Source organism: Piliocolobus tephrosceles, chromosome 2 (assembly GCF_002776525.5).
Source record: "Piliocolobus tephrosceles isolate RC106 chromosome 2, ASM277652v3, whole genome shotgun sequence".
Classification (NCBI taxonomy): domain Eukaryota; kingdom Metazoa; phylum Chordata; class Mammalia; order Primates; family Cercopithecidae; genus Piliocolobus; species Piliocolobus tephrosceles.
The window spans coordinates 6,976,843-6,989,237 of NC_045435.1; the positions used below are offsets into that span (position 1 = coordinate 6,976,843).

Genomic DNA, 12,395 nt, shown 5'->3' on the forward strand with positions numbered 1-12,395 from the left:
GACATAAATGTAACAAATACTGGAATTATAGCCAAAGTTACATTAATAATATTTATCATACTTAGCTACATATAATCTTCAGCGGACAGATGGTAAAACAGAAATAAAATAGGATGCTTATTTAAAACAACTAAACAATGTTCTTAGTTGCCTGAATTACATTTTATACGATTTTATTTGTATGGCCTCTTTCTGGTATTCCTATATACTTGCAAGAGATTTTAAAATCTAAGTAGCTTAATTTAGCTCTTAAATAAGATCACCTTTCCATGTATGAATAAACTGTTCATATTTCTACAGGTACTAAGAGTACACTGGAATTATGTGTTACATATAAATGGAGGGGTGGAGGGGAGGGGGAAAGCTTGCACTAAGTTGCCTAAGAGATAAACTGATCATGTTAGTAAGAGACAGCTTAGTATTAAAAAATTTTTATACTACAAGTTACTGCAGAATCATCTACTGTTTTATTTGCCCACCAGAAAACTGAAATGTTGATTTACAATAGATACTAACATAAAATATTTTTAAATAAATAAAACAAATGTTGTTTCCCCTAAATAAAAACGTAATACCTATTATGTCAATATACTACAAATCAAGGAATTAAGAAGAGCTTAAAGTTTAATGAGTACAGAAACAAAAAGCCATGAGCCAACTCCCTTTCAACACCTGCTCACCTGAATACTGAATACCATACTGTTGAGGCTGCTGAGGTGGAGCCTGCGGCTGCTGCGCACCATAGCCGGCCTGTTGCTGGTACTGTTGGTACATCTGACCTGAAAAAGAAAAACACACACCCACACACACACAAGAAAACAAGGCATGTTTAATGTGGCAAAGAGAAATATTTTTAAGATACATATACATTCTCTCTCCATCCAAACAGAGTAACAATATACAAGAAAGTATTTGTTCACCTTTAAATGTCTATGAAGAGAATGAACCATTTTAGAAGTGTGATTTCTCTGCTGTGGATTAACTGCAGAGAACTAACTGGCAACAAACATTAAGTGCAACACCCGTGCTACCATTTCATAAAGTCTAGAAAAACAAATGTTTTCTAACCCAGCTGCCAACAGATAAGTAACGCTAATGTTCATTAAAAGCCAAGTGAGTTGAAAATCAGTAAATAAAAATGAGAAAAGGGACAAATACCATCACTATCACCTGAGTCCTTGCTAAAGCACTGTATTTGCCCTGTAAGGTTTGGACCTCTATTACCATATGAACAAACTCTTTGGTAGCAAGGAACTACATGACATCTTTTGTTCCAGAGCTGCAAGACACTTCTGAAATCTGTCAAGTTTGACTTTCTATGAATATCCAACATCTTTAGCCAATAATGTGGACTCTAATAAAGCCTAAATGGTTCTTCATTGCACTATTTAATAACAGCAGACCTTTTTAACACTGGTGATGTGTTCTTGAACGTGGGAGTCCTATTTGTCCTATTTAAGGTCAACAATCACTGTTCCTATGAAGAAACCTTTTAGACACTCATGATTTTCTTTTTACTTTTTATTTTTCTGTCCTCACAATCTATACCCATACCTGTGATTTTCAAGCAAAGATTTATTGGTTTATGTCTTTATTATCTCTACTTCTCAATTATTTCACAATGGTTGATTTAACTAGATGTAATATCTGGTAGCAATAACCTTGCATTTTAATATCTATCTAGTATTTAAATCTTTAAAATAATCACATGTTGGCTGACTCCTTTGAAAAACATTCATACTACCTATTAATCAAAAGACTATGAGCAAACCAGATACTTACTGCAGAAGTGGAGGGGAAAAAAAAAACGGCATTATATCAACTGCCACTCAAATGAGCTGCAGTAGGCAGCTAGGACTCACAGGCTTAGAAAACGAGATGGAGCCCACTCTATTATACTAGCTGCTCAGCCCTAAACGTGTCTAAGTGCTGCCCACTGGGTAGCACTAAAGGAGATACAATTATGTTTATATCCAGCTTATTTACTAGCAAATGTTTCTTTATAATAAAAACAGAATAAAAATAAAAATCAGCTCAACTATTTTAAGCTATTTAACCTATTCCCAAATATGACAAGAAAAAAAAAAAAAAAGAAATCCTCGCAAAAGTTTCTTAAATCCTTTCTTATTGATTTAGACTAACAGCATAAAAGGTAGCATAGAAATTAACCAAATTTAGATACCACCTTAATCCTGGATTGTACTTCATAACTAACTTCTGGAATAGAAGTGATCAGAATCTAAAATAAAAAGGCAAGCAGGTACAGAAGGGGAATAAATATGTATAGCACACAACAATGAACTCTAATTCTTCAAAATTAGAAGGCTTAACTCCACAATAAAAAAAATAAGCAAACAGGCAATAAATATATTTTTAAAAATTCAACCAAATTAGTACTCCCTATCTCAGATACAGAAAAATTAAGCAACTTACCTGCGGTCAATAGCTAAGAACAGAAACATCAAGAGCTAAGAACCATCACTGGAACTCAGGCATAACTCCAAAGCTTTAGTTTATAAAGTCGTTTTGCATATATTATCCCATGAACAAAATAATATAAATATTAACTTGGGCATCAACAACAAAGGCTGAGATTAAGGCTCCATATAGTAGTAGACTGTGGTCATCAATGAGTAAGGAACTCCTGGTCAAAAACGTAGTTATTCCCCTCACTAAAAATGTATAGGGTACAACACTTCATAAAGCTTTTTTTTTTTTTTGGCATGTTTTCATAAACTGCTATAAATTGATTTTGAAAAGCATCCCTAGAGTTAAAAATTTCAGAGGTTTATTATATCTCTACACAATATTCCTTTTATAGCAGATCCTCAAATAACATCTTTTGTTCGACATCGTTTCATTAAAACACTGAGAAGGGAAAAAAAAAGATTCCCAGCCGGGGTTACTGTTCTGTGTGGAGTTTGCACATTCTCCCCAAGTCTGTGTGGGTTTTCTCTGGGCACTTCAATTTCCTCCCACATCCCAAATATGTGTATGTTGGGTTACTTAGCATGTCTAAATGATCTGTCCGAGTGACTCTCGGTATGTGTGTGGTTGCAAGTGTACCCTGCGACAGAACAGCATTCTGTCAGGGTTGGTCCCCATTTTGCTACTGAGCTGCTGGGATAGCTCTCAGCCACCCACAACCCTGAACTGGAATAAACGCATAAATCATTATCTTATTTGTTTTTATTAATCTTTCTTCAATGTATCTATAACTCACATTTGTTTTTAGTCTTTACCTAGAAGTCTGGGGGTATTTTTGTGATAAAAAATATGCTGTAGGAACTCAACTTACTCATATCAATTAACCTATGGTAGAACTGATTTCCTCATACATCGTCTCACTTAAAGTTACAGTTTCCAAGAACCTATCAACAATGTTAAGTGAGGATTTACGGTACTTACTTTAAACCCACCTCATTCAAGTCCAAATGGGACTGTCACAGTATTCTGAAAATTAATTTAAGAAGTGTGTTTAATTGTTTAAAAAAAGAAAAAGGATTAACTTCTTCACATACTTGAGAGATCTACAGGACATATGAAGAAAGCAAAATGCAGACACTGTTTATAGTAAGCAATGTTTTGAGGAATAAAAAATACGGTCATGCATTGCTTAATGACAAGAGTAGGTTCTGAAAATTGTGCCACTGCACAAACATCATATAGCATACTTACACAAACCTAGACATATATAGCCTACTACATAGCTAGGCTATATGGTACATAGCAGACTACAAACCTGTACAGCATGTTCCTTACTGAATACTTAGGCAATTCTAACACATGGTAATTATTTGTGTATCTAAACATATCAAAACATAAAAAAGGTACAGCGAAAATACGGCAAAAGAGATAAAAAATGGTATAACCGTCTAGGGCACTTACCACGACTGGAGCTTATAGGATTAAAAGTTGCTCCGAGTGAGGTACTTGTGTTGAGTGAATGTGAAGGCCCAGAACATTACTGTGCACTACTGAAGATTTACAAACACTACACACTTAGGCTATACTACATTTATTTTTTAAAATTCCATTTCTTCAATAAATTAATCTTAGCTTACCGTAATCTTTTTACTTTTTTAAACTTCTTAACTCTTTTTTTAACACTTTAACTTAAAATACATTGTGCCACTATACAAACATATTTATCCTTTATATCCTTATTCTAAAAGCTTTTTTCTATTCTCTTAATTTTAAATTTTTACTTTTTTAAACATTTAGAAAAAAATTATGACACAAACATACACATTAGCCTAGGCCTATACAGCATCAGGATCATTGATATCACTATTTTCCACCTCCATATCCTGTCCCACTGGAAGGTCTTCAGGGTCAAGAACATCCATGGAGCCGTCACCTCCTATGATAACAATGCCTTCTTCCCGAATACCTTCTAAAGGACCTATCTGGGCCTGGTTCTACAGCTTTGTTTTTTCAATTAAGTAGGAGTACACCCTAATGATATAAAAATATAGTATAGTAAATACACAAACGAGTAAGAGAGTCACCTATTATCATTATCACGTATTAGGATCAAGTATTAGGTACTACCCATAATTATGTGAGCTACACTTTTATATGACTGGCAGTAAGCCTGTATACACCAGAATCACCATAAACACCTAAGTAATACTGTGTGCTACACTGTGATGGCTACACATCACTAGGCAACAGAAACTTTTCCGCTCCATTACCATCTTATGAAACCACCATCATATATGCAGTCCACTGTTGACTGAAATGTTGTTATACACTGCACGACTATATATAAGCTATGTTTTGTGTATATTTTCAAAAAGAATCAATGCCAAAGTAAAAAGTAATAAAAAAAAATTAAGGGGTAAAAGACAACAGGATAAAGCAAAGAGTAATGGTAAGACTTCTGGGAATTATTTATTACACAGAATAGCCAACCTCTATCATGACCCTCACGGGCTTCTGCACATGAATAGCATTCATGACAATGGGTTGGTATCATTTACATTCTTAGAAATTAGAAAGATTTAACTCCACAATACAAAAATGACCAAAGAATAAGCAACAAGCACATGAGTATCTGTTCCCTTGTGTAGTCCCTCACCCACTGAATAGGGCTGACCTGTATACCAAGAGAATATTGCAGAAATGATAGTGACATTTCTGAGGACAGGCTATAAAAGACAGGTATCTTCTACCTCACTCTCTTCCGATTGCTCATTCTGGTGAAGCTGTCATGGCATGAGGTCACCCAAGCAGCCCTATGGAGAAGTCCAAATGGTAAAGAATTGAATCCTCCAGCTCTGGTTAAGCTTCAGGTGACTATAACTCCAGTAGCCATTTTTAATTGCAACCTCATGAGAGATGCTGAGCCAAAATCACCCAGCTAAACCATTCCCGGGTATCTGTCTAAAACTGTATGAGATAATAAACTTTTGTTGTCTAAGCATCTACGTTTTGGGATAATAGTTACACAGTAATACATAATACACATAGTTTTGACTTTGGAAACATGTAAGGGATAGCTGTTAGAAAAAACGACTCAATACACATTAACAAATGCAAAGTGTGAACCTTGTTAGGCCCCTAATTTGAACAAGTCAATTTTCTTGAAACAATTAGGGAAATTCAAATATAGACTAGTACATGTCGACATTAAGAATCACTGTTGAAGTTGCAGTGAGCTATAATCAAGCCTGTGCACTCCAACCTGGGCAACAGAGCGACACCGTGTCTCAATTAAAAATAAAAAAGAATCACTGTTAAATAACAGCATGGTGGTTATATTAAAAAGAAGATTATCAGTTAGACATACATACTGAAATAGCTGAGTATAATAAGCTGTTCATAATTTGATTTAAACTACTCCAGCAAATTAAAAGTGGTGCAGTGGGGAAAAATGATGAAAAAATAATGCCAAAATACTGGTAAATATTGAAGCCACGTGACTACATGAAGAGTTGATTATTCTATGTATGTTTCAATATTTACATAAAGTCTACTCAGCTTTTCCTTATATTGGCATACTGGCATATGATTTTGGCATATGCTTTTCATTATATTGGCATATGATTTTACGGATTTTAATTATATGCTTTTTCATTTTTTCAGTTTGTCAAACAGCAATGTCTCCTGGTCTCTGATGATTTTTAGCGTTCTTCTCACCAGTTACATTTCTGGCAACATCACACAGTCTTCCAGTAACAGGCACTGGCTTTATATGAAGAAGGGTAACATTATCCCTTTTGGTTTTTTTAATGATGTTCAATATCTTGTTGATCCTTTTAACTGAACAACATATTAAGACTATATTTATTTGGAATAAAATTCACAGTTCCAAGGTCCCTTTTATGGGAGTTAAGTAACAACTCAGGATTCTTAATTTTAGTTTGGACTATTACACATTGTAAGAGATTGCTATGTTAATAAATTATAAGTAATACATTTTATGTTGGTAATTCTGCTCAAATTATAACCAGTAGTTGATCTAAATAACTGGCAATGTCAGACTCATTATACATCAAAAAGTATTTATTAAGGTAACCTATAATTAATGCTGGGAATCTATAAATAATGAATATATTTATCTAAAGCTGTGCTCTTAAAATAGTCACTAGCCACATGTGGCTGGCTACTGAGCACCTGAAATGTGGCTTGTCTGAATTGTGATATATTGTTTGTTGTTTGAAGTGTTCCGAATCAGTGTCAAATCCCAGATTTCCAATACACAGTACCAAAAAAATTAACTTTTTAATAGTGATTACACGTTGGATACATTAGGTTAAATAAAATTTTACCTTTTCTTAAACATTTTTCTATGGAAGCTAAATAGAAAAATTACATGTGGCTTCTACCATAATTCTTTTGGACAGCACTGATCTAGAATTAGATCAGTTATTAATAGTTTAAATGATGTCACGTATTAATTGCAAAATTTTCATACTGTATGTTTTAATGTAAGCTAACAGTTAATTGTAGCAAGGCATACAATATTACTTAAAAGAATTAAATGCATATAAACAGTGTTAATCTGCTATCTCTGGAAAAAGGAATTTGGTTGCTGTGGACAGAGGTGGGAGAGAGAATTTTCACTGTATGTCCTTCCACATTTTTAAAATTTTACTTATTTGAAAATGCTCAATTAAAACAAACACTTCATAGTATGTTTAGATATTGCTAGTAAAGCCTTAATTCCCATTTATTTATACATAAACAGCAAACATTATTTGATACAATGATCCTTCCAACTGTCAATGTATCATAGTATACATTATACACTGCTTACACAGTACACAGTATACACTGCTTAAAATGGGATTTATTTAAAAACAAATCTTTAGTTCACTTGATGTAGGCATTAAACTCTCATCATACCTATACACTGCTTTTGTCTATTTCAGCCCACATCTGCTTTAGTTCTAGTTTGTTCTAGTTTTGGCAGTAGCATTCTGGTGCAAGGAGGAGTTAACTAAAGTTGACTGAGAAAAGGCTTAATAAGAAATTCTTCACAAACCACTGATTCATCAGTAAAATGTCACCTGCTAGTCCATAATGACTGGTGTTCATCCAACAGACAACTCTGTGGAGTTTTTTTTTTTTTTTTGGCTTTGTTTTTGAGACAGGGTCTCATTCTGTTGCCCAGGCTGGAGTGCAGTGGAGTGATCACAGCTCACTGCAGCCCAGACTGCTTCAATTCAACAATGCAAACAATCCTTCCACTTCAGCTTCCCAAGTAGCTGGAACTACAGGCACATGCCATAGCGCATGGCTAACTTTTTAAAATCGTTTTATTTATAGGGACAGGGTCTCACTATGTCACCCAGCTTAGTCACAAACTCCTGGGCTCAAGTGATCCTCCTGGCTCAGCCTCCCAAAGCGCTGGGATTATAGGCGTGAGCCACCACACCTAGCCAGGTAACTCTGAAAATATCACCACAGGATGATAGGATTCTATTCCAAAAGTGGTCAGTTCATTTTAGCCTATGTTTTGTTTTTGTTTTAATGTGATTAATAACTTTGATCACTTGCTTCGGGTGCTGGAAATACATTATACCACCATCTGACCCATTAAACAAATAGTTAGAGCGCCACCTGGTGTTTGTTCTGAAGTGGAATGTGGTTTTAAAGGTCCCAACCCGCCCAGGCAACACAAAAACCACATTTAATCTGGAAGGCACCCTAGAGATTAGTAAATACTTAGTCCCGTTCTGCAGAACTCCAAGGTTTTCAACGAGGCACCTTAGTGCCTGCTGTCTGAAGTCTGTTGCCCTTCAATCCCCTATTTTAAATACAGAGCTTTCAAGTTATATTTCATTCAGAACTAAAGACATTCTTTTGAAACCACTGTGTTTAGTCCAATTTTCACATTTTACAGTGAAAGAACATCAAAACCCAGAGAGACTAAATTGCATATCCAAGGATGGATTATTTCAGAAGAAAAAGTCTGACTTAAAATACACTGCTTTTTTTCCATTAAAGACATATTGCTAAATTCACAAAATTATAAAAGGCTACTAATCTTACCCAAAAAATCCACTACAACTGAAGTTATCCTTTACCTGTACTTAGAAATCTTTTTAAATTAGAAAAATCATGCACGGATGCTGAAGAAAGGAGGCAGATAAAACAGCATGTAAGCATAACACAAAATAAAGTGTGAAATCACCAGTCTGAACTTCACTACCCTCCCCGAGGGTCACCACTGACTAATGACTGGTCTTTCGCTCTATCTATATTCATAGAAACACTTTTTTAAGGTATTTTTTTCATTCCATTAATTGGAAACAAACCTGACAAATTGTTCTATTTGGTTTTTTTAACATCAAATCTGTCAGCACATCAAAATTTTTCCTGCGTTTAAGGCATGACTAAATACATGAAGTGTTTACAACAATGCTGCAATAAACACTTCACATGTACTTTCCCAAATATGTGTTCTAAACTCTATTTTACCTTCAATCTGACCTGCTTGTGTCTGAGCTCCCGTGTACGGTGGTTGCTGCGGCTGAACTCCTGGTGGGTGAGCTGCTGAGGAGGAGGAAGCAATGCTGTCGGGTGTTCCTGAACGATCTTCTGCAGGAGCACTGGGTGGCCCTGAATAGTCAAAAAACAAGTCAGTTTAGTATCCAATACATGGCCTTCCCCCAGTAAGCTCAAGGAATAAATTTGGTTAAAAGATACTAAAAGTACTATAGAATAAGTATATAACCACATATATGGCTTTTTACATTAAATGTATGTACTTTATTTCTTCCTTTGTTCCAGTCTCTTAATCCAAAGCTACAACTGGAAGTCCTTCCTTATAAAGTGTAAAATACTATATTCCTGAGTCTTAACCTCTTCCGGCAAAAAAAACTCATGTCTGCAATGCCAATATCCTACTCCAAGCAATGTATTCTGCATATCAACCAAAATTATCACTTCATTCTTCCAGGGGTCTTCACTGCCCATAAATTAAGTTCAACCCCCTAGTTTGGCATTAAGGGTCCAAACATTATTTCTCACAATTTCTCTTCTCGCACATCTCCCTTTCAGCTAAACTAACTGTTCCCAACTCCCCTAACATATCTAATATTTTTTGACCTCTATTTATCACTGTTCTCTCCACTATACCCCATATATTTAAATATAACATTCACATAATTAAATATGACATTATTTAAAATCCAATTATAATTCCACACTTCTAGTAAGCCTTCTTGACTCATGAATACTTTTTCCACTAGTGAACTTCTTTCTAGTTTACTTTTACTAACCCATACTGACTTCTACTTTGCATTTCTGAACAGCTCCCCCTTTCACTCTTAAAGCCTCTGCAGTCTTTTGGCCGGGCTCCTTACCGTTGACTGTTTTTGTCTGCCTCACAAGGCCTAGCACTCTAACTTACATATGGAGACACTGTAATTCTTCCAAAATAATGAACACAGAAATGAATGGACAGAATATACTACAGTTCCAAAGCTGTGACAGTCAAAAAACAGATTCTGAGGACAATGTAAATATGTCTTATTCCTTTAAATTCTTTCTGCTTTAGCAATGCAGAAGAGTGGTTAAAAGCATAGGCTTTGGAGCTAGACTAGCTAGGTTCAAATCCTAGTGCTGTCACTCACTAGCTGTTTAACTCTGGAGATGTTACATCATCTCTTTCTGTGCCTCAGTTTCCTCATCTGTACAAAGGATATACTAATTCCTATTTCATAAGGTTATTGTGAGGATTATGAGTTAACAAGAGCTTATGGCATGGGCTTATAAAAGGAATTATACAGCAAAAGCTTATAAAAATGACTACTACTCAGAAAGTTCCATATAAGTACTTGCTATTATCAGCAGACTAATTTCTCTAAGGGCTTTCTATCTTCTGCTCTGATGTATCCCCAGAACTTACCACAGTATTAGGCACAGTTGACAGCTGACAGTCCAAGTATTAATAAGAACCTAAACTAGGATATAATAGTGGTAATGCAAGAGAGACTGATGATTGCCAGAATAAAATCGATGATGGTTTCTATCTACCACCATTTTACTTAAATTTATATCTATGTAGATAAATACATATACACATTCTTCCTATAAAAGATACCACATTATTAGCCTAAATATACATGTATTTGTTACTTTGGCTCCTCTTTCCTCCCTTATATGTAATTTATGACAGTTAATGTTCATTCCATCTTTGTAATATTTTATCCCTCATTCCCATTGCCACATTCATTATTGCAATAAGCCATATTTTTATCACATCACACCTGAAGAACTACAAAAGTATCCTGGCCATGCGTACAGTTTTTCCAACTATAATTCAACACACAAAGCTGTGAGAAAAACAGTCTTCAAATAATGTGAATCATAATAATATTATTCTACCTGGAATACAGTACATTTAAATCAAAATTTAAAAGTCTGACCTCATCAGATTTTCACACAATTTTATTTAGTGAGTAATTCATGAAAGTCTCTAAGAAATACAAAATGAATAGACTATATACATTTCCAACTACTGATAAAGGCAAAGTAAATCCATCAGATAAACTCTCCCCCAGGTAACAACTAAAAACATGAACAAAAGAACTATTTGAAATAACTGAAAGTCAACCAGACACCAGAGTTTACCCCAATAAAACTAGAATGGATAAGAATTAAAAGCGCTGACCTCTGCAGCTCCAATGGCAGAAAACCACAGTGTTAACCACCTCATGGCTGGACAAGCAGCTGAAGATTTAGGAGGAAAATCCCTGAGGTGAGGGTGGCACTGAAAGGGTAAGACCCAAAATCTAGGTATATATACTCTGCCCAAATCCCCAGCTGACTGTAGGGCTGGGAGAGTGGAGGAGGGTATCTCAAGAAGGCTCAGAGAAAAAGCAGCACCTGGAGCAAGCTGAAAGGACGGAGCATACATATCAGCTGCTATACACCATAGGGAGAAAGAAGGAGTAGTTTTGAGTATGTGAAAGTTATCAAAACCAAAATGAAATCATTAATGTTAAAAAATATAAAAAACTCTGATATGGCCATGAAGAGAGGATTCTTAGAAAAACTATCACAAAAGAGTTCAAAAATCACAAGCCTACACAAAGGCCATCACAACTTTGCAAAAATAAATAAATCAATACTTCTGTGACTGTGAGGACATCTGCCCAGAAACTGCCTGTCCAACCTCAGACTGGCATCACTCTTGCTAATGATCTTTGTAGCCAACAATAATTATTTCAAAACAATTACGTTTTCTCCTCATTTCTTCCTTTAAAAACCTTTGCCTGACTCTACCTCACTGAATACGCATAGTTTACTACCGCATGCATATTTTCAACGCAATGCTCTATTCCCAAATACCTTTTTCTTTCTCTTAGAGAGCCCTTTTCTGTTTGTTATGTTGATAAAGTCCACACAAATGTACTCCCTGCCAGATCCTCAAAAGAATATAAAGAATCCCAAGTCACTACAACATATTAACCAGAATGTCTAGTTTTCGACCAAACACTATTAGACAGGCAAAGAAACAGAAAAATGTGACCCTACTGGACTTGGGGAGTGTGTGTGGGGGACAGAAACCCAGTCAATAGAAACTGACTCCAAATGGGTCCAAGTGTTAGATGTTGCAGATAACATTTTAAAGCAGCTATTCTAAATATTTTTAAAGAATCAGACATAAATACATTCAAACAATTAAAGGAAAATGTAGTCTTAACGAATGTAAAATAATCTCAACAGAAAAACAGAAACTATAAAAACTCAGTGGAAATTCTAGAACTGAAAGCACAATTAAATAATTCACTAGAAAGGTTCAACAGCATATTAGAAATCACAGCGACCCTGAAGAGTTCAACAGAAATCACCCAACCTCAAGAACAGAGAAGACTGAAGAAAAATGAACCTTAACGACCCATGAGACAGTATCAAGCTCTCCAATGTATGTTACT

The 12,395-nt window shown here is 35.2% G+C and overlaps 1 protein-coding gene across 4 annotated transcripts in view; it reads right to left on the bottom strand.

Moving 5' to 3' along the window:
• The window catches only part of TFG (trafficking from ER to golgi regulator), a 39,441-nt gene that overhangs the window by 3,390 nt on the left and 23,656 nt on the right, over positions 1-12,395 (bottom strand). For 3 of the 4 annotated variants that reach the window (XM_023212178.1, XM_023212160.1, XM_023212169.1), the window contains 2 exons: positions 8,932-9,072; positions 681-779 (listed from right to left, as the gene is read on the bottom strand). In XM_023212178.1, the coding sequence (XP_023067946.1) occupies positions 681-779; positions 8,932-9,072 (240 nt within the window). The remainder of the gene's footprint in view (positions 1-680; positions 780-8,931; positions 9,073-12,395) is intronic. The other variant, XM_023212186.1, reaches the window with a different exon arrangement.